Genomic DNA, 27,658 nt, shown 5'->3' on the forward strand with positions numbered 1-27,658 from the left:
GGTGTATCGGGGGAGGGGGGGTCAGTGGGTGCAAGTGCTCCCAGTGGAGTACAGCTGGGGAGTGCCACCTCCAGGTGTACCAACCGGTTTTCCGCCACTCCCCCCGAACCTGATGCATCTAGGGGACCTCTCCGACCCTCAGAAGGCCTTAGAAAGGTACTTCCAGTTTCCTCCAAAAAACTGGAAGTACCTTTCTAATGCCTTAGAAGGCCCTCATAAGACCTTCAGACGAGACCTGTTGGGGGGACGGGGGCAGGCAGCAGCACTTCCAGGCTCACCGCAGGTCAGAACTGGGGTCAGGGCTGCCACTGACTACTTTTCCTCTACTATCCAAGGCCATAAGGCAGTGCTATTCAAACTGGGGCGTCGCGACATCCCAGCCTGAGGGCCCTGGTCTCTGCCCCCTTAAGGATAGAGGGCAGCTTAGAGGCGGGGGAAGGCAGCCATGCGATCCCCCGGATCACGCTGCTCAGGGGGCTGCAGGGGCTTGGGTGCACTTATCCAAGCCTCCTGCCTCCTCCCCGGGGTGCAGGGAGCCCGGTGTGACGTCTGGCAGGGCTCCCCGCAGCAGGGAAAGTGGATGCGGAGCGATCATGCTCCACTTCCGGGGGTGGGGCGCGATCGCTCCGCATCCACTGTCCCTGCTGCGAGGAGCCTTGACAGACGTTGCGCCGGGCTCCCTGCACCCTGGGGAGGCTGCAGGAGGCTTGGGTAAGTGCACCTAAGTCCCTGCAGCCCCCTGAGCAGTGCGATCCTGGGGATCGCGCCACTGCCTTCCCCTGCCTCTAGGCTGCCCCCGCCCCTGCAAGGACTTACTGGCTTTCAAACTCTCCCAGAGAGTTTGAGAACCACTGCCATAAGGGGATGGACATTTTGTTCCCCCCCAACCCAAGCATGGCCATCACCACAAAAACCATACCGGCCAAGTTAGTAGTATGGACATATTAATTTCTTTGTCATCCAAGAAACACTCCATACCCTCATCCCAGAAGCAAAGACCACACACATTCAAGACTAAGGACTTGCTGACCGCACTCTGCTGAGAATAGAAATGGGAACTTGGGCTTGCAAAAAAAAAGGGGGGGGGCAAGATAATGATGGAATTACAATGGTGTAATCAGCCTGAAAGGAAATTTCTGGTAGTCAGAAAACAAAAACCTTATGAAATAATCCATGAGTGTGTGCTGACAGCCAAAGTTTGAGTGTTGAGTCATGATCTATGTGGGATCAACATGGGGTACAGACTGAAGTCACAACTTCCTAAAAGCTGACATGTTGGAGGATTTTAACACCACTAACACTTTTTGTTGTGTTCCTTTGTCATTTCATCTTATAACTGCATCCCCTAATCCACTTCCCTTTTCTCCTCTAAAAATCAGACTTGTAGTGCTGTATGGTTAAGAGGTGAGGAACTGATGTGAGCTCATCAAGTGTGCGTGTTAGTACATCCCACTCTCTATGGAAGTGGTATTCCTACTCTAATCCTTCTCATGCATCCTGAAGGTTTCTGAGTTTGGGTTGGGCACCGCTGAGGGAATCCATGGAGGAAGGGCAAGGCTGAAAAAAGCCTGAAGAGTTTGTTTGCATTTCAGAGTGGCTAGGTGTTAAGGCCTGACAATCAGAGGCGGGCAATCTGGGCAGCAGCAGGCCTCCCCTGAACAGAATGCCAAAGGATTGTGGGGTAACATTAAGCAATCTGGGATTTAGCAGCAGAGAACTTTGTACAACTGAGAATAAATATGAAAGAGCCATAGCTCCATGGCAGAGCACCTTCTTTCCATGCAGAAGGTTTCAAGTTCAGTCTCTGGCATCATCAGGTATGGCACAGGAAAACCTCAGTCTGAAATCCTGGACAGCTATCAACAGTCCAGTATAGAAGGATACTATACTAGATGGATCAGTGATCTGATTCAGTAGGAGTTTCCTATGTTCATATGGGGTGCATGCAAAGCATTGGCTGAATCCACTGGTATCCTCACTGAAAAAGCCTATTAGAGCAGGTAGCAATTCGTAGTCAAGGCAGGAAATTGGCCCCAGAAGTCTCACAAATGTGTTCTAAGCTTCGCTAATAGAAACAGTCTGCTGCGTGCTCAGCTGCTGTGAAGACTGCCACCGAGATGAAGCTGTGTCCCTGCCAGGTATAACTCTGGACAGTGACATGTCATGTGGATGACTTGTCTGGAGCTACTGGGCAGCTATGGACACAGAATTAAGCGAACAGAAGATCTGGGCAGCTGATCTTTGTATCAAATGCAGAAGACTGAGTTGTCAACCTGGAGCCATGATTTTTGCTCCTTGCTGGGTAGGAGGGAAGCTGCTTTGACAGCCTATTGTCAGTCAAATCCACCTACATCTCCCAAGGATCTTAAACCCACCGCAGGCAGCCGGATACAAGTCCTTTGATTATTTTTCTCTAATTGCCTCCATCTCTTTGCTAAACCTTTCCCTCTGATCATCTCAAAGCAAGATCCGTGCTTCACCGTAAAAAAAGACACAAAAGAGGGTGACGGTACCAAAATACTGGCACAAGATAGAGATGCCCAAAAATTGACTGAATCAGAAAAATGTCCATAATCCAAATGCATTTCAGGTCTTTCTTCAGAGGAATCTCTCAGTCATATAAAAAGTCATTAAACAATTGATAGGAAATTAAGCCACAAACGCTTCAAAAATGCTCAGTAGTAAGAATAATCTTGTCAGAAAAATCCAAAATATCCTGGCAGCGAAAGCACAAGGAGAATCTCATATCACTAGGGAGAGTTAATTTCTCTAAGCATAATGAAACTCCCCCTTTAATCTCCTGTAATACATAAATAAGGACTTTGTCCCCAGAGAAGGACAGACATAAGAGGGCTATAGAATATGTTGGAATTGTAACACTTCTTGCAACTCCACAAATCTTTTGTGTACCTCTAATAGTCTGCTCTGCATCACCACCACAAAGACGACATATTTGCATGTGGTTCCTCAGTCATCTGAACTCCCAGTGCTCCCAAACTCATTAGGGACAATCTGCCCTCTTCCAGATTGAGTGGCAGAAGATTGCCATATTTGTCAAGCATTACATTAAGCAGCTCTCCACACACAAATACACATTTCCAGTGTATTTCTCCTCACAGGAGAGGTGATGAGCTGTCCTGGAAGTTCAGTGTGAGCCTGGGGGTACAAGCTCAGTAGTAAAGTTCCTGTTTGCATGCAGAAGGTTCCAGGTTCAATCCAGTGGTTCTCAAACTGTGTGCCACAGCACCCAAGGGGCACTGTGGAATGTCTCAGGCAGCATCTTCTTACTGATGCTCTCTGGTGCCACCATCTTGAATCATGCAAAAATCAACCAACTTCTTGTGCACTTCAAGATGGTAGCACCCAGGAGAATTGGGCGACGGTACCACTGCAGCGGGGCTCTGCAACCTCAGGGTGCCATGACTGTGGTACGTTTGGGAACCTCTGCCTTGAATCCCAAGACAACCATTTCCAGTCAGTATAGACATTACTGAGTGAGATGGACTAGTAGTCTGACTTATAACATCAAAAAACACACCAGGAAATTGGGGCTTACATGTGTAAAAGAAAAGTTAGGAATTACAAGTAACGAAAGAGGATTCTTTGTTAGAGGTCTATTCTCTCCTTCTACAAAAAACATTTGTCCCTTCCAAGACAATGGTTTATTAGAAAAAAAAGAGGCCATTTCATCAGAGCTGAGAACACTGAGCAGAAGGACTTTTGAGAACAATGGAGTCAAGGAGTGCTCAGCTTTATGAAGGAGGATGGCTTTCGGGGAAGGGCAGATCCATGCTGCAAGGAGGTAACAAGAAATGAATCGTGGCATACCTCCTACTTACAGAGAGGTTGGGTTCCAGAGGTCTGTTCATAACATGAAACCAACATAGGTCAGAAGAGCCGATTCTTACCAGGCAAGCACTATTGTGCCTGCATAGAAGCACCAGCAAAAGACATAATGCGCCTGCATGAAAGTGCCATGCAGCTGTCCTTAACTTACGCATCCACAATTCAGGGACTGTGTCTACAGGAAAGTTTGTGCTGGAAAGAGCAGAGCTGCTGTACTAGAGAAGACCCTGGCCTATCTGCCCCAAAAGGTACTGTGAGAGCCTGCAAGGGACAACACAAATGGGAGCAGAGTTGCCAAAACAGATCTTACCCATGATCAGGAAGATAGTGCACGAAGGTGGAGCCCAACACAATAGTAAGCGAGATGCCAAAAAAGAAGGCTAAACGCATATTCCACAGATCAACAACTGGATCTTTGTCAAAGCCATGGTAATCTGGATTCTGGAAGGAGAAGATGGAAAAAAATAGAGTTAGCCTGAGGCTGAGGAAGGCTAGCCCATTTCTTTTTGGACACAGGCTTTGTACACCAGCATTAACACTCTCTCCATTCAAGTTCAGTTTTTGCACATGCGTTTATTTCAAATCCTTCCCAAAAACTTCTGGGTAACTGGGAGGTGACTGCTATGCTCTGTCTACACAGCTAATCCAATAAAGTCAAAGCAGCATGCGCACATGCATGCACGCACATCCCTCAAACCTTTATGGATCCCATTTTATCTTTTGGCACCCAGCAATCATTACCCATCAAAGCCACACAGTTTCTATCCTTATGCAAAGCAGGTCTGCACAGGTTCTCTCTACTATACTCATATCCTATAATCCCTGCTTGTCCGTCTGTCCCCAACTCACTGCACCACTAGATTATAGAGACTGTGGCAACCACCTCCCCCTTCTTCTGTACTTCCATTTGCAAAGACACAGGGGGAGAGAGGCCAGCCTTGAAAGCTTCCAATACACAGCCAGACAAGAAATTCAGGAGAAGGGTATGGAAGAGTTTAGAACACACGTATGGAGCAATTTCTCTCTCCCCCCATCCCACCCCTGGCAAATACTGCAACCTGTTTATGCCTCAAGGTGGGCAGTAGGGAGTGGTCTGGGTAGTATGTACATCATTAAGAAACCTTTGTGGGCACCAGGAAATACTGTGAATCTGAGCTCTCATTTCATTAAAGAAAACAAGCAGATGGCAGTTTGGTTTGACAGAAACAAATCTGCACGCCAAGTGGCTGTGAGCTACATGAGGTGTGGATGTTGCATCTTGCTCGGCATGGCTCCCAGTCCCGCTTCACATCAATTTTGCTACAGTGTTCAACAAGTTCCAAGTCACTTAGCTGAGCCTGGAAGAATTAAAAAAAAAGAAGACAGGCAGCCAATGCTGTCAAGAACCTAAGCTGTATGAATAGAAAGATGTGAAGACGACATTGCCTTCCGTAAAATATACACAAAGGAGCCCAACTGCAGGGAGGGCTGGCAGTTAAGCAGGAAATTCTCTGGACATGGAGTGCCTGTTTGCACATGTGGGGCAGATTCTCTCACAGAAGCATCCCACAGAAGGAATTGTCATCCTCTGTTTCTGATTACTTGGGGGGCTTTGAAGGCAACAACATGCTGTCCTTGCTTCCACAGACACTCAGCCTTTCCTCTCCAACTCTCACTCCATTTGCCTGCCCTTGGAGTGACAAAAGAGTTGGATCTGTCTGTTAACCCAAAGAGAGGCAAAGAGCTCTTGGATTTCTCACCCCGGCTGTTTCTGCTTTGGCAGCAGTCCATGTTATTATGGCCCGAGCATAATTTTAGGGAGCCAGAACTGGAAAGCACAGAGTTTACCACAGCTTCAGATTTTGTTTGCTCATTCTGACCCCCTGGTGCCACTGCAGAAAAAAAATATACAGCTTTGCGTTTTATACAGCACTTTGGAAAGTTCAGAAATAATTCACACACTCAGCAACCCTTACAACCACCATACAAAGTGGGACAGTATTAGCCTGTACAGCAGATGAAGGGTTGATGCCAAGAACCAGCTGTTGCACAAAGTCACCAACAGCAAAGGGCAGATATGAACTGGGAAAATATGAGAAAAGGTACTTCAGACCAGAGACTATACATTGTTTCCAAATTAACAAGAACAGTGCCTAATCTTTGCTAGAATTGAAAAGTGGCTTTTTCCACCTGCCTCCCAATCAGGCAATGACCCAAAGGAATGGAGCACTCCCTGGTTGGAGCGGCACTCATTTTCTCTGCAGATTTTAGCATGGATTCATGCTCTACTTTGGTAGCATATGTTTTCCCTGCCGTGTCAACAATGGCCAAGTTAACATAATGGAATGACCCCACAGTGCATTGGACTGGGAAATAGAGTTCCTTAGTCCAGCTTCCTGTATCTCACAGCGGCCCCACCAAATGCCCCAGGGAGCACACCTGATAACAAGAGACCTCATTCTGGTGCCCTCCCTTGCATCTGGCATTCTGACATAGCCCATTTCTAAAAACAGGAGGCTGCACATACACATCATGGCTTGTAACCCATAATTTTTCCTCCAGAAACATGTCCAATCCCCTTTTAAAGGCATCCAGGCCAGATGCCGTCACCACATCCTGGGGCAAGGAGTTCCACAGACCAACCACACGCTGAGTAAATAAATATTTTCTTTTGTCTGTCCTAACCCTCCCAACACTCAATTTTAGTGGATGTCCCCTGGTTCTGGTGTTATGTGAGAGTGTAAAGAGCATCTCTCTATCCACTTTATCCTTCCCATGCTTAATTTTGTATGTCTCAATCATGTCCCCCCTCAGGCATCTCTTTTCTAGGCTAAAGAGGCCCAAATGCCGTAGCCTTTCCTCATAAGGTGCCCCAGCCCAGTAATCATCTTAGTCGCTCGCCTTTGCACCTTTTCCATTTCCACTATGTCCTTTCTGAGATGTGGCGATCAGAACTGGACACAATACTCCAGGTGTGGCCTTACCATCGATTTGTACAACAGCATTATAATATTAGCCATTTTGTTCTCAATACCTTTTCTAATGATCCCAAGCATAGAATTGGCCTTATTTACTGCCGCCGCACATTGGGTCGACACTTTCATCGACCTGTCCACCACCACCCCAAGATCTCTCTCCTGATCTGTCACAGACAGCTCAGATTCCATCAGCCTATATGTGAAGTTTTGATTTTTTGCCCCAATGTGCATGACTTTACACTTACTTACATTGGAACGCATCTGCCATTTTGCTACCTATTCTGCCAGTTTGGAGAGATCCTTCTGGAGCTCCTCACAATCACATTTGGTCTTCACCACTTGGAAAAGTTTGGTGTCATCTGCAAACTTTGCCACCTCACTGCTCACCCCTGTCTCCAGGTCATTGTTGAAGAGCACCAGTCCCAGGACAGATCCTTGGGGCACACCGCTTTTCACCTCTCTCCATTGTGAAAATTGCCCACTGACACCCACTCTGTTTCCTGGTCTTCAACCAGTTCTCAATCCATGAGAGGACCTGCCCTCTAATTCCCTGACTGTGGAGTTTTTTCAGTAGCCTTTGGTGAGGGACCGTGTTGAATGCCTTCTGAAAGTCCAGATATATAATGTCCACAGGTTCTCCCGCATCCACATGCCTGTTGACCTTTTCAAAGTATTCTAAAAGGTTTGTGAGGCAAGACTTACCCTTACAGAAGCCATGCTGAGTCTCCCTCAGCAAGGCCTGTTCGTCTATGTCTTTTGAGATTCTATCTTTGATGAGGCATTCCACCATCTTACCTGGTATAGATGTTAGGCTGACCGGCCTATAGTTTCTCGGGTCCCCCCTCTTTCCCTTTTTAAAGATTGGTATGACATTTGCTATCCTCCAATCCTCTGGCACATTTGAGGGACAAGTTGCATATTTTCGTCAAGAGATCAGCAACTTCATTGTTTAATTCCTTAATAACTCTTGGGTGGATGCCATCCAGGCCCGGTGACTTATTCATCTTCAATTTATCAATGAGGTCTGAAACATCTTCTCTTTCAACCTCTATCTGACTTAATTCCTTGGTCAGGAGGGGCCATTCGGGCAGCGGTATTTGCCCGAGGTCTTCTGCCATGAAGACAGATGCAAAGAACTCATGCTGGGTTGTGGTTTAACAGACAAGGATTCCTGGGCACACAAGGCAAAGAAGAAAAGCATATGCAGGCTGGCACTTTGTTGTGTTCACAACAATGGGTTCTTGTGTATTTATATTTTGGATTCAGTTCCCCAACCATCACACACACACACACACACACACACACACACACACACACACCTGAAAAAGGGAAGCATTGTGAGTAAGGAAATTTCAGGGAGCTAACAAAACAGTAGAGATGAGATTACATTAGGCTGTTGCTTAGATACCCCCTTTGCCCAGTTTCAGATGCTGGGGCTGTGAAGGATGTGACTGTGAGCTTGGGTGAGAGAGCAGCCTTGGAATGAGAACATTTTCTAACAACAGCCCAGGCTTCCCACATATGCGTGCACACACACTCCCTTTTATTGCCTCCTTGCAACTGTCAGGAAACCCAGGGAGAAAACCATAGGAATGCTGACCTAGTAATCTATAGGATATCGAGGTGGAGGAGGAAGAGGGCTAGTGGGTCAGAGGACCAGCTTGGTCACGCAGGGACTGGAGGTCTAGAGCATCCCTATTCCATGCTATGACTGCCTCCCCCCCTCCTGCAGCATGCTGCAACCACACAGCAGGAGTTTCTTATTTCTTCGCCTACTTACTGGTTGGGGCTGAGTCACAGCAGGTTCCCGAGTACAAGCGCCCCTCCTCCCTTTCATATCCAGGGAACTATATTTACAAAGGACCCCCACCCCCACCCCTTCCTTAGCAGTGCTAGGCCAGTTCAATTTTTTGAAGTAAATTTTATTGACACAGCAGGCACATGTGCAGGAAAGATCTGCAAGCTCCATGGTGGGAAGAGGACAGGCATCACTGCCTGACCTGGGCCTGCATGGTTTTCAAGCACTGGGTTGTTCATTCCCGATATGGTCCCATGTTCTGCCACCTTTCCTTCAGTGCTTTGACAAACAGCGGGGGGGGGGGGGGAGAAAAAGGTTAGAAAGATACTCTCCAAGTATGTAAATCTACATTGCAAAAGCAATGCTTTATTTTTAGAGCGGAAGATAAAATCTACTCCAAGTCAGTTCTTCCCCTTGGGAGCACAGCTAACCACCCTCACATGCAACTTCTTAGCTGCACCATGAACCTTGGGCCCCCTTCCTCCTCATTCAATCAGGCAGCATTCAGAACTCCCCGCCCTCACTGTTAAAATACCCAGGTATCACCTATAGGGTCAGACCTAATGGTGAGTGCCTTTCCCATCAAGGTGCTTTAGCCCAGAAAAAATGCCCACTGCCCTACAAATTCTGCTTCTTACTCCCAAAAATGTGGGATCAGGTTGAAGTTATGGGTAAAAGAAAGGCACACTGCCCATGCTCAGAGGTTTGATGCTCCCAAAACTTCACATATCATTTGACATTCAGAATAAGTTCAAGAGCCAATTCATAGTTCAACATTATAGTCCCAGAGATACAAGGCTACTGGAACCACTCTATCGAGGAGGGAAAAGTGAATGAGCTGACTAGTTCCACAGATTCAGAAATGGGGCAGGGTAGGTTGGCTTACAGATGTAGCATGGAGCAAATGGGGCAGAAGGGGGAGGCTTTCACTTCAAAAATACTTCTTCCAACCACTCCAACAGAAGCTCTCCATTCCTCCTCTCTGGCTCCAATTCTTCCTCTGACCGGTGGCAAAGCAAGCCACCCTACTCTAGAGCTCCCCTCAAGGCAAGGCAGCAGTTTCAGGTCACTATGATTTATTAAACAGCATGAGCAGCTTTTGCCACCGCTTAAATATTTAAAGAGTCTTTTTACTGAGAGAAAAAGCACGCGAGCACACAGAGAAGAATAATAGCAGGTGCTGCAGAACGCATGGCTCATCCTGCTCCAAGACTGGGCTCAATAAATTGGTAGGGAAAAGAGGGATCTACATCAGACAAGCCCCCTCTCCTGCTGTTTCTGCCATTCCTCTTGAACTCTCAAAGTCTCTTACCTTCATAGGCTATAGCCCCTTCTGGCTCAAATTCTACATCAGCTCTCTCCCAAGGGAAATGAAACTCTACCTGGATCTGGATCCCACCTACCTCAGTGATAGCTAACCTTCCTGCCCCTCCAATCGCTTGGGCCTAGCTCCCAAAACTACTTGTAACCCACCAAGCCATCAAGGGGCTCAATAATCATCTTGCTTCTAACTGCCTCCCTAGGATTACAAGAACAGAAAGGGGTCAAGGTGGAGCCATCAGGGATTACCTAGGCTGGGCACTGACCAAGGGCCCATGCCCATCATCCAGCCCAGCTCACTCCTGGAACCTCAGTAATGGTCACAGCAGTGGTATCCAATATGCTAGTGGTTTTCAAACTGTGAGCCATGGCTTCCCGGGGAGCCGAGGAAACCAGCCAACGGAACAGTGAAATCCTTGCAAAAACGCACTGCCTTATACACTGCATAGTATTGGGAATGGGAAGCTATGGCCAATGGCCCAGTAGGTCAAGGCCAGTCGAAAAAGTTTGCAAACCACTGCTATATGCCATTAGGGGGAGGGGCTTTGTCCCAGAGCTGAGTTGCATTTGGTTTAATGAGTCGAGCTTTGCAAGGCTGGTTTTGATTATTCGAGAAACAGACTAGTTCAAGCATGGGGGGGGGGGGAGGTCCAAACTGAAGAAACACACATACAGAGTTCCTTTCTTCTAAAGGTTATTCAGTATACCATATGACTGTATGTTTAGAGTGCTCAACCTGAACCAGGGTGTTTAATCAGGTTAAAATCCCTGGCCAGCCAGGAAGTCACTTTGCAGCTTTGCACAAATCATTCTCTCAGCCTAAACTCCCTCATTGGGCCATTAGGTGGAGAAAATGAAAGAGTCCCTATCCACATCACTTGAGCTCTTTATAGCCTGTTCTCTCTTCATTTATCACATTTGCAGGAAATAAAACATAGGCAGAACCTCTAACAAAAACACTGCAAAGATCAAGACTGTTGCTTGGCTTAGGTTCAGGGTTTTGATGATAGTCCAAGTTTTTTTAACTTGCTTAACCTATCTGCTTGTATGGGATACAGTCAGTTCTTGTTATCTGTTAGGGTTAGGTCCCTGGAAAGCCTATCAAATTAGCAGATATTGAATCACTGAGCCTATGGGGAAAAATGGGGTTAGGTTCCAGGGAGCCCTTTTCCCCATTCACTCTATGACCTTTATGAACCTGAATCTTACTTTGAAATCTATGGGGCTGGGTGATAGCAATGGCTCAGCAACATCTCCAACATCTGATGCTTTCCTCCTCCATGCTGGCGATCCCTCAACTCATTAAAGGTTGCTGGCCCAACAATGAGGCCTCAGAGTTCAGCACTGGGGAGGGGGTTGCTTCACCCTTCCTCCTCCTCCATGTCTCTTAACTCCTTCTCTGGGCTTGCCTCGGCCCCACATCAATCCTCACGTAACCTTCCAGAGACCTCTCATGATCAGCTTCTCATCATCACCAGGGTTGTGAAGGTTCAGCTGGAGTCCCCAGGATGCTGGGGCAAATCTGAAAGCAGACACAAATGTGTCTGATGATTCTCCGCAGGCCAATACCAATGGCCATCTGATGCAGAAAATTGACCCAATTTGGGCAACTTTCTAAAAAAATGAGGAGCATAATTGACTAGAAGCAATTACTGCAACCCCTCCCACATTGGCCATATACTGTATAGGCACTTCTTCCTCTTCCCCCTATAAGGCACTGCCTTCTATTCGTGACCACTGGCTCTTCTCCTCCCACAACCTCTCATTCATGCCTGCCTGCTCGTAGCTGTACTGTGCCTCCCCCCCCCAAGTGTACCAGCACAGTATTCACAGAGTTGTGGATAATGAGAGGTAGGTGGCCATTCTGTCCCTCACAGATAAGTGAATTCATGGATAGTAAATTCACCTATAAAGAGGACTGTATTTTATATGCATTTTTAAAGACTATAATACATCCCAGGTCCTATGGATGAAGTGGGCTAGGACTCCTCCTAAAGAAGACAAAAATGTCTTATCCTATAACATTAGGGTGGCAAAGTAATAAGATTGTACTCCCGCACCCCAGTCCAATAGGATTTGAAGCAATCATAAAGCTTTTCTCTCCTCCCTAATCTCCCCTGAAATTTGGAATTTAACAGGTAACATTGCACTGATAGTTGGGCCCCATCCGTTGCTCCCAACACCCCTGAACAGTGAAGGTTTACATATGTAGCAGAATAAGGTAGTAGAGAGAGATGTACCACTTCAGGTTGCAGGTGGCTGATCATACTCTCCCTCCAAACAGAAAGCCAGCACTTCAGGCAAAGGGGATTCCTAGGCTCATTTTCTTCTGCAGGGATTATTTATTTATTTTAAACAGACAATACATTCAAACCTGAAATGCTCCACCTATAGCCTACTGTACCTTCTCATTCTCATGTGATGTGTAGACAGGCCTGTTGAGATTCACACCTTCCCTTGGCAATGATCTGAAGTTATTTAACAAAAAAAAAAAAAAAATCCACCACCATAGGTTTTCATTGAACATCCACATTCAAGCACTGACTAGAAGGAAGAAACTGAGAGCAGAATTTTAAAGGTCTTTTCTTTGGTATTGTGAGGCTCCCCAGTGCTGCATGATGCCATCTACATCCTAGGGGCTCCACTCCCAGAGACAAACAGCCCCATCTATGGAGTCATTAACCAATTGATCTATGCTTGACACCAAGCTGGTAAGGCAAGACACCACCACCCCTTCCCAGACTACAGGGTCAAAGATGACATAAGCGTAGACCCCACTTCTCCCTCCCTATCCCAACTTTGCATGTCAGGCATCAACTTAGCAGGCGAGGAGGCGGGGATGTCAGCTATGACAAGCTGTCAGTAAAGACTGATTATTCCATTATTGGCAAGTCTCTTGTGACACCTGACCCACCCCCTGCTCAGAGCAGGCCTGTTCCCCCACCCACTGCTGAATGTGTCAACGCTGCCACTGCAGCGATCCCTATATTGTGCTTGGATCTGGGCTGACAATGAGTGCCTGTCCCCCACAGCATTTGTTTGAGACAGTTTGGAAATAGGATGTCTTTAGTACCAGCTCAAAGTATTCCAAGAGACCTGAAGGCTCCTCAGCACACAAGCTGTACAGGAAAGGTAGAAAGGAAGCCAAGAAAGGCTCAATCACCAGAAGGGCTCTCAATTGCTACAAGAACAAAAACAGGCTCTTGGAGGGGAGGACAGCTAAACCACAGTCATGCAATTGTGCAGAACATACCTATATGTGGCCTCTAAAAACTTCTTACCATATCTTAATAGCTAGCTTCCTTGTAACTTGTACATATTAAACACAACTACTGTGTTTGAACACCAGGAATAGTTGCGTTTTAACTATGTGTGACCACTAAGGCAAGAGTTGTGCAACCTCAAAACTTTCACTTTGCAGTCATGCAACCTGGCCTGTAGCAAAATTCTGTGTTAAAAGAGAACAAGGAGGCTGCAAGGTGCTAAACCCCATGGGAGCAAAGGGATGCTTGGAAATACAAGGTAAAACGTCAGGGTTCAGAAAGGCACTGAAGCCAATTTCTAATGCTCAGCAGGCAGAGTTTCAGTATCATGGCTGGCCAGGTGGTCCTGTCCCAAGGCTACAATTCAGGACCTGGTAGCCTGGCCTAGACTTGCTCTCCACTCCCGCCTCTCTTGCTCTCTATTCTTCTTTTGGTTCCCTTCTTCTGTCATTCCTACTAAAATGATCTGTTGGTCTAAAATTACTTGAGTGGTAAGTCAAGACAGAATACCAGAGCACTCATAGAATTAGTTGGTCATGCCAAAGGGTGAACTCCATATGGTCTGCCCACATTAAAGAAAAATATGTGGTAGTTAGAGACAGTCTAAAACAGTTTTATTTTTTTAATGGATGGCATAAAATCACTCACACACACACACCCAACCCTGAAGAACACAACTACTTAGTCAACTACTTGAATTAAACTTTCCAAAGGACCAAGGTATGGTCGCCTACACACAAATAAATGCAGTGTGGCTCAGTTACACTTTCCAATAGGGCTCCATGCAATTTCCTTAGAAGCTTCTGAGCATGCTCAGAAGACTCTACAGTCAGTTAAAGCAACAGAGCTCCAAGGAAGTCAGGAGCTTAGTAACAGTCAGAAGCACTTGGGACGTTCCACAGCCATTCTAATAGGTATGTGTCAGTGTTATTTTATTACTTGAGCAGAATATCATGTTTTATCATTTTATAAGCTCAATTTCATGTTATAGTAATGTTATTTCATTTTTACCATTTTAGACTGCCCCTAGTGATAGCGAATGAGCATTTAAAAGCAGGAGTAAACTATGCAAGGCAAATGCCTATATATTTCATGCAGACCATTTAGCAGGATGCAGATCTGTGTCTTCTTGGTACAAGGTCTACATTTCTTTTGTGCAGAGTACATGCAACAGTGCCCAAGGCCACCTCTGAACAGTCACAGCCATTTCATCAGTCCCACTCTTGGAATAAAACCTGGTGAATCTGGCTCCCAGAGGCTAAACAGACCCTACAATTGCTTCCAGAGCTAGGGTCTAGTTAGCTTTAGTTAATTCATGGCAAAAGTCAGCTTCAAATTGGGGAAGCTTAGAGTTAAGAACACCCTTGTTTATTATTTTTTTTTAGGCTCTTCGCTATTATGGTGACACACCAGAATGAAAAGGAAAAAGGAAATATTGGAAAGGTGGTCTTTCCTTCTAACAACGAGCTTTTTATCTTATTAAATTTAAGCTCTATCACCTTCCTGTCATATCTCAGAAAGGCACCTACGCTGAAGTTTTGATAACGTACGGATTTATTTAATTGAACCAACAAAGGCAGATTAACTGAATGTTCTTTAAAAATCAGGAGACGGCCTTAATTTCCACCCTTTCAATTTCTGGTACTTGTGATATTACAATAGATGCTCTGCTCCCCACCCCAGCACTGAATCTATTACCCCATTTCTCATGAGGCAGTTCCTTCTGATCAGCTTGTTGCTTTGACACATGCTTCCGACTATACTTGTTGCTTTGACACAATCTGGTCACCAAACTCTTTTCTTTTGCTTGCTTTCCATTAATGGCTCCTACTGGCATCCCTAATCGAGGGAGTCATCACATACTGTGTCTATTAGGAATGGCACAAAAAACTGACATTGGTGCCTGGAGTTTTGAAATGCAGACAGCCTCTTTGCCCAGGGGGAACTGTGTGCTGCTACCTGCACCTGCTTGCATGCTCCTAGTACCCCCCCCCCCCCAGCTCTACAAGCAATCCTTTTGGAGCCATTCCTCAATCAGCCTGCTCCAGCAACTGACACATTTTCACAGTCTCTGGGACTAAACTAAGCCTCCACCCATCATCCTTTAGGGCTCAACAGTTAGCCATTAGTGAGGGAGAGAAAAGGGTCTTTCCAGTCCAAGGCTGGTTGTAGCCATAGTTCCCCCCAATAAAAAAAAGGAATATATAAACACTCCACAGCAAAATTATTTCAATAGAAACCTCATAAGATAGTGGAGAAAAGCAGCATGCCCATTCAGCAAGATGAATTTGCCCAATTTAACACTTCCAGACAAGAAGCAAATTGGCATGGAAGGCAGAGTCACTCAAAAGGTGCAGAAAAATATGACTGGGGCCATGACGACAGACCAATATTACACAAGACATGGAAGCAGCAATCTCTGAACACCTCAGAATTTAACAAGTTTTTTGTTGTCAAGTTTTCTTCTTATCGCTAACACAGCAACCAGAAATTCACTTAAAAACAAGACAGAAGTTCCTAGGAATCCAAAGTGTGCAGGCAAAACTGCTCATGCCCGAGTGTTCTGCTTATATATCTATTGGCAAGTCATCACCTTATTGGGCAACAGCCACATGCAGGAACACAGCAGTCAAGTTAGCCATTTTTCCTGCAGGTTCATTGAATCAATCAATCCTACCATGGCCCTGAGTAACCTGGCTGTTAATAAAACTCACTGAACATCATATTGCAGTCAGGACCTCTGTGGAAGAGCCAGCACCTCCGTTGCACTTAGGCCAAGGCCAGATGTCCCCAGAGCATGCATGACTGGAGAAATCACTTCTAATCAGCCATTGATGGCTAAATTTATTACACCGAAGAACAAAGAAGCAACCAGCAACAACTGATGCTGCAATTTGTATTTATCTAACAAATTAAACCCAAGCTTGTCTCACTAGCACCTATTACTGTTCTGCAGGATTTAGGGAGTCTGAATTATCTTATTGAAGAACTTACATGAAGAACTTATTGACGCTTCATACATGTTCATAGGTTTTCATGGCCAACAATAACCCAACAATTTAACATATTCAGGTGAGAAGACCATGGTTCTGCCAAAGAATCAGAATCCACGTTGTTAAAAAAGACCAATGTTTCATTCTGTTTTTTTAGAACTTCATCAGGGACAATGTGCCTAAACAGGGCACACTGGTAGAGAGCAAGCCAGAAACAGCAGTTAAAAAACCAGTACCCTGCAGGTGCTTCGAGTTCCATTTTACTGCTGCATTCTTAAAGCAAACTCTGGAGTCATCTTTCTTATAAAGCTCTTTAATGTCTGTTCTTTTCAGGACTAGAAGCCAGGTATTGCTAAAATGTAGAGCCTCCTCTTTTCTGTTGATGTTTTGAGGATGTTTAACTATTTCAATTGCTTCTACATAAAGCCTTGGGAAATAAAATCTATTACTTGAAAGAACCTGTGTGGCTTTGAAATTTATTTGATGACCCGTTTCTATTGTATGCTATGCTATTGCTGCTTCCCCTGAGGGCTGGGGATAAGACTAGGCCCTCAGTTTGGCTGTACTTGTCGTAAGAGGCGACTAAACAGCCACTGGGTAGATGGGACTCGTCAGCCTGGGAAGGCAGCTCATCTGAGAGAAGGAAAACTCTGATCCCAAACCTCCACTGTCTTGTGGCTACATCCAGTTATGGAAAAGGCTTCAGGAGTTAACCTCGAGGCAAAATCCAGAGCAGGAGTCCCTGAGGCAGTTCATGGCTGAACAGAGTCACGTTCTGGCAACTCCTACGACGCCGCTGGAACCAACCGTATTGGCTTCTGCCTTTCCATTGAACCATTTCAGCGACGTGGAGAGGGGGGATTTGCTGCATGGGTAACAGCCTATCCTCCATAACTACTTTACCCAGGCTTCGCGCACTGGAGAGGACACTCTGTTCCAGAACCACTATTCAGAGCGCGATACCATAGTCTGCCAAGACTGAAGGATGCCAACAACATACAGCTACTGCTGATTGATCCAGGTGCATTAACAGCAGTGCCTTTCATGCTCTGAAAGTCTGGTTTTTACATAACATTTGGTGGTGCCTACGTAGACATGATTACACACACAGGGTATCCTATATACACCAGGTGTATCTAGCTGTTGTCTCCTATCCTTAGGATTTCAAAGAAGTTGCTGGACCTTGATAGTTGACATGAAGATTGTTCTGAAATTTGCTACTTTATTCCAGCACTTTTTGAAAGAGGCGTGAAAGGTGACCGCGCCGGGGGGGGGGGAATTGTATAGGCAGGTGGCAGGACTGTTGCCCCCAGGCAGCCTGGTGCAGTTGCTGCCCCTGTACCCCCTCTATCTGCACCACTGGTCAATCAGTAAACCAATCAACTAAAATTTCAGGTTTTCTAAGATGAGGAAAGGCATGATATATAGGTACAAAATAAAAATGAATAAAATAAACTTAGAGCAGAAACCTATGCATGCCTACTCAGAAGTAAGCTCTATTATAGTCAATGAGACTTACTCCCAAGTGTGGATACGATTGGGCCACTAGTTGTTTAATTGGTGGAAGGACAATTTTAAATCAGCAGGGGTGTGAGTGGAGAGCACTTCTGTTTGCCTTTGAGATTATTTTAGCTTTAGTACATTGCTATAAACAAGGAATGAAAATGCCTCCCCCTGCCAACAGCAAGTAGGAGAGTTTGTCAAATAAATTGGAAGCCAATTAACATATCCTGTTGTATCTCAAGACTACACAGATACTGAGATGTGGAAATACTTAAAAGTTCAATGGCCTGTTTAAATATAGGTAATCAACTAAAAATTATTGGCTGACAGTGCTATGGACATAGAGAGTTCCTTCTAGCTCTATGATAGCTTGTGGGAGAAGAGTAACTCTTTCTTACTCCTTTTCTTACTCATAAGCACAATCTGTTTGTAGGACAAGCAGCTCCCAGATTAAGGGAGCAGGCACTAGCACTTAAACATGGCATCCAGGTGCCAAATAACCTGGAATGATCAAGCATCTAGGAGGGTTTCCTTCTTCACCTACACCAACTTTGGAAAAGGCAGCTTTGAGGTAGGGACATCTCTCCCACTGCAGTTGAAAAACAGAAAGCCATGTTTAAAAAAGAAAAAGAGGCATTATCTCTTTTTCCAGATTTAACATCCAAACCAATCACCCATCAGAACAGAAAGCACTACAGGAATATAGGCTTGGGAAAGATACTTTGTGTGGCTGGATCTCATACTGGTGGCTGAAATAGCTTGGCTGAGGATGGGTAGGCACTAGTGCCTGTCAGAAGGATATTTAGCCATCCAGTGAAAGGAACAAAAAAGAGCTATACTCCTGAGGAAGGAGGAGAGGACAGGTGGAGGTAGGGTTCTTTTTAGGCCAATATGGAATGATACTTAGCTTTCAAACACACCCCTTAGGCTTGGGAACAGGAAAAAAAAAACATGAAAGATAAAGTTATCCCACATCTATGTAATCAAGGCTGTTAAAACCCAGCCCAAACAAACAAAAAAAAGCCTTACAGCCTTCCCAGAAAATACTCAGGGCAGAACTACGTGTTACAATAAATGTGTTGGTTTGGCCTAAGGAGAGGTTCTTTTGCTGTTACAATAGCACAAGGGGGTATCTCAAATGGGAAAAACTGCAGGGGTGCGTAGGGGGCCTTGGGTTCCAATTCAATCCTGCACCTCCCTCCCCCATGTGTTATTTTTATTAGAAAAAAGGATTTCACTGACTTTCAATTCAGCTTTTGTTCTATTTAAAAAGGCTTAGGGGGCACAACTGGGGTGAGAAGTATGGCAAGGCAAATACTAACCCTCTATCACTGTTTTGCCTAATTTTGAGCATCTCCATTCTATCATCCATTGCTTCCACTCTATTGTCTTGCCTAAAAACAAGACAAAAAAATGAACCAATTTATGATATGGTGTAGTCTGGTAGGCAAGTAATCTTTGGTAGCCATGACTGGAGGGCAGATACCAAGAATACTCTTCTTGACCATGCACAGTCTGGACTTTTAGGGATGCAGCAGTGAAGAAGAGGAGTCTGGTTGCTTCTGAAGGCTGGCTGTCCTAATGCAGAGTAGGTCTTGTAGGTCAACTTGAGCATCATAAAGAAAGTGCCTGAAAGAACATGACAAGAGTGCAGAGAGAGCTTAATCTTGGCAACCCAACTCTAGGAGGCATTGGCTGCCATTTTCCTATTCCCCCATATCTCCTCTCAGGCCTCCCTTCCTTGTCACTTCTTTGGTCTACAACATGGCTGTGAGGACTGGATCATAATAAATCAAGGTTTGGTAGCTGACAGATGGGCAGAGTATAAACTGGCATTGGAAGAGAAGTTGTTCAACATGTGGGGCCGATTCCAAAGCCTGGCTCTCAGCTCTCCACTGATTCTGTGATAGTGCCAGGAAGCATTTGATCCTAGCTCTGTGACCACATCTCAACCCCTTCCCTGCTCCACAGCTACTGTCAAAATACATTCAACAAACGCCACTGCAGAAATGGACAGTGGATGTGCTCCCCAGACAACTTGTTTCTATACCTCTGATGTTGTGAAGGAGTAGAAACAAAAACTGCTGAAGTGGGAAGTGAAACAATCCCCAGGTTTAATCTGAGGCCATTTATAGAGAGCACCACACTCCAGAGACCAAGCTGGCAGCTCACACTCCTTCAGAATGAATGTTGCCCCATTTGTGGGAAGGCAGCATTTGCAGCACCTCTTGAACCCACTTCTGCTTGGTGAAGAAATTCAGAGCAAAATTTATTCCTCACCTTCCCTTATGGCCCCTCCCAAGCCATCAGAAATGCAGCAGTCACTACAGTTAATTTCCCCTGGGTTTAATAAATGACTACCCCCCAGGGCTCCACAGTAGCTGCCTTCTCCAAGCAGCATCAATGCTGACATACAGAGCCTGTGTAAAACATTGCCTGGAGCTACAAAACCGACTTTGCCTAAAGACTCAGTAATCAATGCCTCCTGCACAGATGCAGGCAGACCCCCCCCCCTTTCTCCCAGCCCACCCAGTACTGAGTGCTAATTATGGAGCCAGGTTCAAAATTGCTCCCAAGTTGCTCAGGCGTCTCATCACATTTCCATCTGGTATGAAGGGTAGGAGTCTGTTCTGGCTCCTGGTTAATGTCACTTCAGGGGTATTCTGAGAGAACGGCTCCTAAAGTGAATATGGCAGGAGATTTATGGCAGCAGCACTGTTAGGTTGAGAAAAGCTCATTTCTCTGCAGCAGGAGCTTCTTAGGCACTCACTTACTGGGAACAGAATTGGATCATGATCCTACCTGATTTATACAGAGATTATTGCCCAAACAGACCCATTCTGCTACTCGAATCAGTCTTCAGAGTTCCGTTAAGAGCACATATAATGCCACCACCTCTTATCACAGTTTGGAAAGTGAGAGTGCCATGCGGCCCATAGTCACAGTAAGTAATGACAGTCAGACCTGGCTTTGCATGCTGATGTTTGGGCTAATTATTGTTTGCAGAAGTGCCAGCGCAGCTGTGACGCTAAACATAGTCAACTCCAAAACTGAAAGGAAGCAGGAATGTCTGCATCTGGAGGCAAGAGAAGCAAATGAGACCCTGAAGCACTTCTGATCTCCTAATGACAGTGAGAAGACTGGGCAGCATTATGTCTTCACTAAGCATTTTGGATGTCACTTGAAGTCTAAGGAGCCCTCATAACCTCAGCTGTGAAGCACTAGGAGACTAAAGGTGAAGTACGTCAACTGCCAAAAACCCAGGCAGCCTCAGGGACTCTCTGTGCCCAGTGAAGCTTGAATTCAGCCTAGGAGAGAACAGCCAAAGTAGGCAGGGAACTCCTCTCTGTGTTTCTACTTTGCTGCTCCCTTTTGTTATTCCCCCCACTGTTGAAGCTTAGATGGTAAGCGGCTCAGAGAAGGACCTGACTTTTTTATTTGTTACTCTGTAAAGCTCAAAGTACACAGATGGCATAATGATAATAATAGATGTCATAAACAAAAGGCTACATATAGTGAACCCTTGATTTGATGGACCTTAATTCAATGACTCTGGCATTGATGGGCAATTTCCAATTTCCGCAGAGGTCTGGTAAGCCCTACCTTACAAAGCTCCCTCAGCAGCAAGATAGATACCTGTAAGACAGTAAAACGTTGGCACATACTGTGCTCCCTTGAAACTAGCGCTCTCCTTTTTGCCTTCAAGCTGGGCACTTTAGGGGTGGAGATATTTCTCCATTCATGAGACTGTGCCAGGAATGGCAGTTCCTCAAGAAGGGAGGTCTCAGGAAAGGATAAATCTTCATTCCTAGAGTGCCTGGCTTGAGGGCAAAAAGGAGAGCATCAGCAGCAACGGGGTGCTGGAAGGTAGGTGATCCTGCCCTCACATAAGCATTTTAGAGAGAACTGTTGGTGCGGCTCCACCAGGTACTCTAGGAGTGGAGACATTCCTCTGTTCTTGAAGCACTGAGGTGGGGAGCAGAGCCACAGCACTAAAGGAGCTTTCTGAAGTAGGGCTTAATGGACTAATGGTGGGAAGTCATCCCTTCCCTTCTAATAACAGAGCTATCAGTAATCTTCTTAACAGTGAAACAAGGAAATATTAAGGCAGACTTCTCAACAAAACAAGCATACTAGCAGGTCTAACATCAGTTCACATATTAAATTTTTGCAGCCAAATGCAGAAAGTATAGAGTGTACAGGCAACAAATGTTTACCACCTCATTTATCAACAGAGAAACACACACACAGACACCCCAAGGAGCTGGTATTGCTCTTGGTTCAGTCACATATGCACATGGTTATACATTCATTTGCTATTAAATGGCTCGAAAGGCATAGTCAGACCAGAGATTTCACGTTAACTGGAGGTTGCATTGTTTTAGTGTAATTTTCACTGCCTTGGTACTGACCTCTCATTATAAAATACAGAAAATATAAATGTCCTTTTCAGTTTCTGTTTTTAAAATAAATATAACAAAATATATGCAAATACAAATGTGTCTTGCATGTATGTCCCATCACATTTGATGTGCAGTAAGAAAAAACAAGGAAGGGAAGAGAGAAAGAACGAAACATATGCCTCTGTGGGATTGTGAAGTACTGTAGTCAGGACTGTGCAAATTCAGGAATTTCCTTCTTCCTAACCATGAAGAAATTAGTAAGGTGTCTACAGGCTACAAGATAGCTAAGCATAAAATCAGCAAAAATATCTGCATTAAAAATGAAAATGAATAACAAAAAGAGGGGGACGACAATGAGGGGGAACATAATTACATGGCATTTGTTCATACATAAAAAGGGGCACCAGTAGATATCATTTAACAATGTACTGTTTTTTACGTAAGGAAAACTGGTAAGAAAATGCTAAGAAGGTCAGACTTTTCATTGAAGTACAGACTGCAACACGTGTGGTACTCCCTCATAAAAATTGTAACTCACCCTAACAAGACTTTGGGTGCTAGAAGAGCAAGGAAACGCACATACAGCCATTATGTTGCCTACTTGTGCTCAAACAGAAGACAGAAGGATCTGATCCAGAGGCCTCAAAGTTGCCAAACATCATGGCACCCTGTCAATGAGTGGGGCCCTAAGATGCCCCACAATCACAGAACATTCCAACAGGCAATTTACATGTTCAGCAAAGCATATATAGAAGCATCTCTCTGGGACTGTACCATTTCAGAGCATCAGCAGGGGAACTAATATTTATATAGAATTTTAGAATGGGGGGGGGGTAGGTGGCAAATGATGCAGTACAGTGTCTCCATACCCCAAGCATGACTGACTCAGCCTGGACTGACTTTACATATACAAGCCCTCTGGATGATAGCTGGGTTCTAAGCTTCTTTCCTGGATACCAGTAACTACCTGTGCTACACACAAGAGTATTGCCACTGCCTTCCATTCTACAGCTACACTTAAGGCAATCGTTTGCTGAGGGAGGACAACAAACATGCAGGGGTTGCTGGGCAACTACAGTATGTGTTCCCTCCACCCATCTCTCAGCTGACTTGGTAGCGGGGCGAGTGGATTTGGACGCACTTGGTAGCTTGCTTCAAAACTGCGGTCTAGCTGAGAGACTACCCTGCCAGAGATCAGATGGTCACCTCAGGTGACAGATGTTGAGGACCATCAAGAATTAGAGACAGATCCATGAGGTGCTGCCCTCTGAATATCCTCCTGCACACACCCCACAGAAGTGAACATAAATTGTAAAAAGAGCACAGGTTGCTGCATTGGAGGGGGAGACCTTGGGGCCAGTGCCTCCCTCCTTACCTCTGATCTGCCCCATGGCAGAGTAAAAAATCAATATACTCTGCTGTCACCACAATTATTGTTTCCTTTAAACTGTGTGTTCACATAGCTCAAACATCATTGAGGCCGAGTCTGTACAGCTCGGAGCTCAACATTCCTGGATGTCTGGTAATGACATCATCACTGTGCATCTGGAAAAACCAAAGAGCCGCCATGCAGCAAACAAAGGGGTCTGAGCAGTGGAACAGGAATATTGACCACAAGGACAAAGCTAGTCACAGAGAGAGAGTCCTTGGAAGATTCCCACCCCCCCAATCAGGTGGAGAATTTCCCCAACTTAGGGCACAATCCTAACCCCTTATGTCAGTGTTTTCAAGCACTGACATAAGGGCAATGCAGCTCTGAGGCAAGGGAACAAACATTCCCTTATTTTGAGGAGGCCTCTGTGAGTGACACCCAACTGCAGGATGCAGCACATGTTCCATTGGCACCGCTATGCCAGTACTGGAAAGCACTGACATAAGGGGTTAGGATTGCACCCCCAGTCTGTATAGCCAAAGGACCAGAGGGTCTTGAGCAAGGAGTTCAACCTACCTCAGGGAGGTGAAGAGTGTTTCAGCATAAAGGAGTGAGCAGGGGTGGATTGGAGGATCATACATAACTGGAAAAAACAGAACAAGCAGGCTTGGAAAATGGTGTGGGCATTGGAAGTGACCAGGTATAGCTCTTAGCAAAACAGAAGTGGGCAATTACAGGCAAACTTAAAAGCAAAATTATTCTCTAACATTTTAGCTCACTGGTCCTGCCTGCACTTATGCAGGACCTTTGCTTTCTAAATGCCATTACAATTCACTGGTTCCTGGTGAAGTGGATGGAACTGGCCACACAAAGATTCACTCAGAGCCAGATAAGAACACACACCATCATCCTTGAGCCTGACCTTAAATAACCTAGGTCCAATGAAGACATCTTATTGCCTGACAAGCTTACAGCCACATGCACACAGTGCGAGGTACAGGTCAGGCAAGCACAACTGAGACCAGTCTGGTGTCACTTTGTTTGGGCTGGCGGTAAAGTCGCTTCAGGTCCCACAGGCTTTTAGGGAAAATGCCAAACCTTGATTCTCAAAAGCAACACACACACACACACACACACACACCCCCATTGCTGGCCTTTTGTTGTGCCTTTTGGAAGATTCCATGGCCAGATGCACCTTGCTTGGTCAGTAAATTTAAACTATGCTACATCCAAAACAGCAGCAGGCACTTATTTCCAACTCCAGGTGGACAGTCAAGGGACAAAAGAATGGTCCTTGAGTTCACCCCATAAATTGCCTCTATGTTGTCTTATGGGGATTTTGTTTACAAGAAGCTGGGTCACAGAACCCTCTTGTTGCTGTTCCTCCCATTACTGCTTCTTTTGGCCACCATCCATGGATTAACAGCTTGTGGGTGCTGTGTCTGTCATTCCCTCTGCTATGCCCATTCCCTCTGCTACCCAAGAACTGCTGAGCCAGCTGACAGCCAGGACAGAAATCAGACTGCTCCGCCCAGCCTTTTCCCTTTCTTCCTTGCACCCTTCTCCTGACACAGCTGCAAGCTGCCACTCAAGTGTCCACTGAGCTGCCTCTCCCCTGGGAAACAATCTCCCTGACCTCTGGCCTTGCTTCCCTCCCTGAAACTAGCTAAAGCTACTGCCTAGCCCTCCCAGAATTACCTATCAAACTCTCGTCTGCCTTTTCCCCTCACCTTTGATCCAGGGGATCTCTCTGGCTTGGTGACCTAGCCCCACGATTCCTGCAGTAATGTAAACCTCATCCCAACAGATATGGATAAGTAACATTGGCCTTTGGCACCCAGGACCATTAACCTCCAAATCTCCTGATCTTCTGCATCTTGCGTACAGTCAAATTAATGACATGCTTAGTGTTTCTATCCTTTCTTTCTCTGTGTAATGAGAGTGCTGTAAGAGCTATGGAGTCTTTCACCATCTAAGGAGGCCTACAGCTTAGATCCAGGACCCCTTTTCAGATGGACTACCATAACCATCACTGCAGTTGCTCAAACAGTAGCTTGAAGGGCTCCCTTCAGACACCTGAAGTGCCAGCTGAGAGAAACTACATGGTGGGAAGGACAAGCATCCCACTCCTAGACAGGGAATGTTTTACAGCCTTGCCTGCAACCCTGGTTCAGGCTGCAGAGAATGCAGCCATGCTGTGGCGGGAACCTTTGGTGCTTTCCTGCCTCTTTTGCCCCCAGTTTTCCTCCTTTCCTTTTCCTCCCCAGTTCTTCAGCCCTGTTTCCCCTCAGTAGTCTCACTGATTTCCCTTTGTCCTGCTGCCCCTCTTTTCTTCCTTACTTCACTTGGCAGCATCGCATGTCCCCTTTTTCTTTGCAAGGATTTCTTCTTTCTCATTTCTCCTGCCTAGAAATTGCTGATACTTAGGGACTATTTGTGTGAGTGAGCATGTGTAAATATTATGTTGCATTATCTTTTAGATTCCTCTTCCCAGTTATCACATTTCTCCAGCCCAAGAATAAAAATCTATATATTGTTGTGTCCATATCTTTGACTTCCTCATTTCATACCAGACATGAATTGTGCTGTGAACCACTGCACATGGTTCCTGCACACAGAGTCAATTTCCTGTGTGTGCATGTTACACATTTCTTACAGCATGCATAATGACAACAGAGTGATCCGTTTCCCCTGTGTGTGCATGTTACATGTGTCTTACAGCAAGCCCAGTAACAACAGATCCTTCTGACTGGATGGTTTATTACAACCTGGGTATGCCTACTTGCTCTCTGAGCTGATCAAGTGAGCTTGGATGCCCAATTGATTGGCATCCACTTATCCCAGTTGGTGGACTGGCTACAGTTCTTGGTGGACCCAGGGAACATTAGTAATCCCCAAACTACTTGTCTGGCCATGAGGTTTTTCTGCAATGGTCCCAATTACAAAAAAATTTTTTGTTGAACCTAAAGCTTTGTATGTTAAGCAAAACATACAACTATAAGAAAGAAGCAAGAATTCAATCATCACATGGTGTCACTTGTATACTGCAACCTGAATACAAAAGTGTCTTGGTCTGGCCCAGCTGAATCAGGGATGTCACTATAGACAGGGCTGGCTGATTAGCAGTGACTAGGACCAATATCCCACCCATCCAAAAGATGTGCTGGCTCCATGTCCAATCCATCAGAGTGCACATGCCCACAGATCCAAAGCCAAAACTAAGGTCGTCATACACTGTAAAGCTACAGCTGCTCCACAGCACCCAGAGCCAGGATTTCCATCATCTGGAGCCTCAAAGCCAGACCTCAGGAAGGAGAAAATAGTATTAAAGAGGCATAGACAGAAATTACTGCTCCTAGTTAACCAAGCACAGCAGCATCATGCTGCTATGATGGCTTGGAAAGCCAACTCCCAGACTGGTATTTCTGCCATATTGCGTTCCAAGAAAGAGGCTGTACATTCTGGCTACGGTAAAGACTTTCATTATCTGTTCACTACACCCTGCCTCTGCATCATACCATGCTCCCGCTGACCCACATAGTGCTATGCAAGGATTAGGAAGTGAACTCTAAAAAAAGGAAACTGGAGTAGTGGGGTCAGACACAGCTGGTACTGAGCTCAAATTTAAGGAGAAGAAGGATGGATGGGAAGGGAGGTAGGCTTAGAGGTGAAGCAGCAAACACAGTGATGACTGTGCAGTTCAATTAACCTGGGTGACCTGGCTGTCAGACAACTGAAGGTATGACTCCTTCCCCATCCTCCCAATTTCCTATCACTTCTTTGGTGGCGCTGTAATCCATCCTATTCTTTCTTGCTTTAACTGACCCATTGCCTTCCAACTCTAAAAAAAAAAATGTAACTAAAAAGCACGCTCTGTTTCTTTCTTTTTCTTAAGGCTCAGTAGTATTTTCTGTGGAGCCACCCTTGATGACTGTTCAGGAGATATACAGGTCCAACCTTGTTATACACAGATTTTTTATACACGGATTTGAATCAACATGAATGGCTACTGCAAATGAGAAGGAATGTGCTGATCCCTGGAGAAGGGGAAAAAAATCCATCCCTTTAAAATCACAGTTTAAAAAATGGCTTTTTACTGTTGTAGAGAGACAGTCATGCAAGGGATTACAGGTAGGTGGTGCAAGACAGCAGTCTACCCTCTACTGTGGGTGGGTCACTAGCAGAACGTTATGCCAGCACTCC

The 27,658-nt window shown here is 45.5% G+C and overlaps 1 protein-coding gene across 1 annotated transcript in view; it reads right to left on the bottom strand.

Moving 5' to 3' along the window:
* NDUFB11 (NADH:ubiquinone oxidoreductase subunit B11) overlaps positions 1–27,658 on the bottom strand; it is a 50,532-nt gene that overhangs the window by 11,179 nt on the left and 11,695 nt on the right. The window contains exon 2 of the mRNA XM_066618262.1: positions 4,157–4,287. Coding sequence (XP_066474359.1) covers positions 4,157–4,287 — 131 coding nt within the window. The remainder of the gene's footprint in view (positions 1–4,156; positions 4,288–27,658) is intronic.

Source organism: Tiliqua scincoides, chromosome 2 (assembly GCF_035046505.1).
Source record: "Tiliqua scincoides isolate rTilSci1 chromosome 2, rTilSci1.hap2, whole genome shotgun sequence".
Classification (NCBI taxonomy): Eukaryota; Metazoa; Chordata; class Lepidosauria; order Squamata; family Scincidae; genus Tiliqua; species Tiliqua scincoides.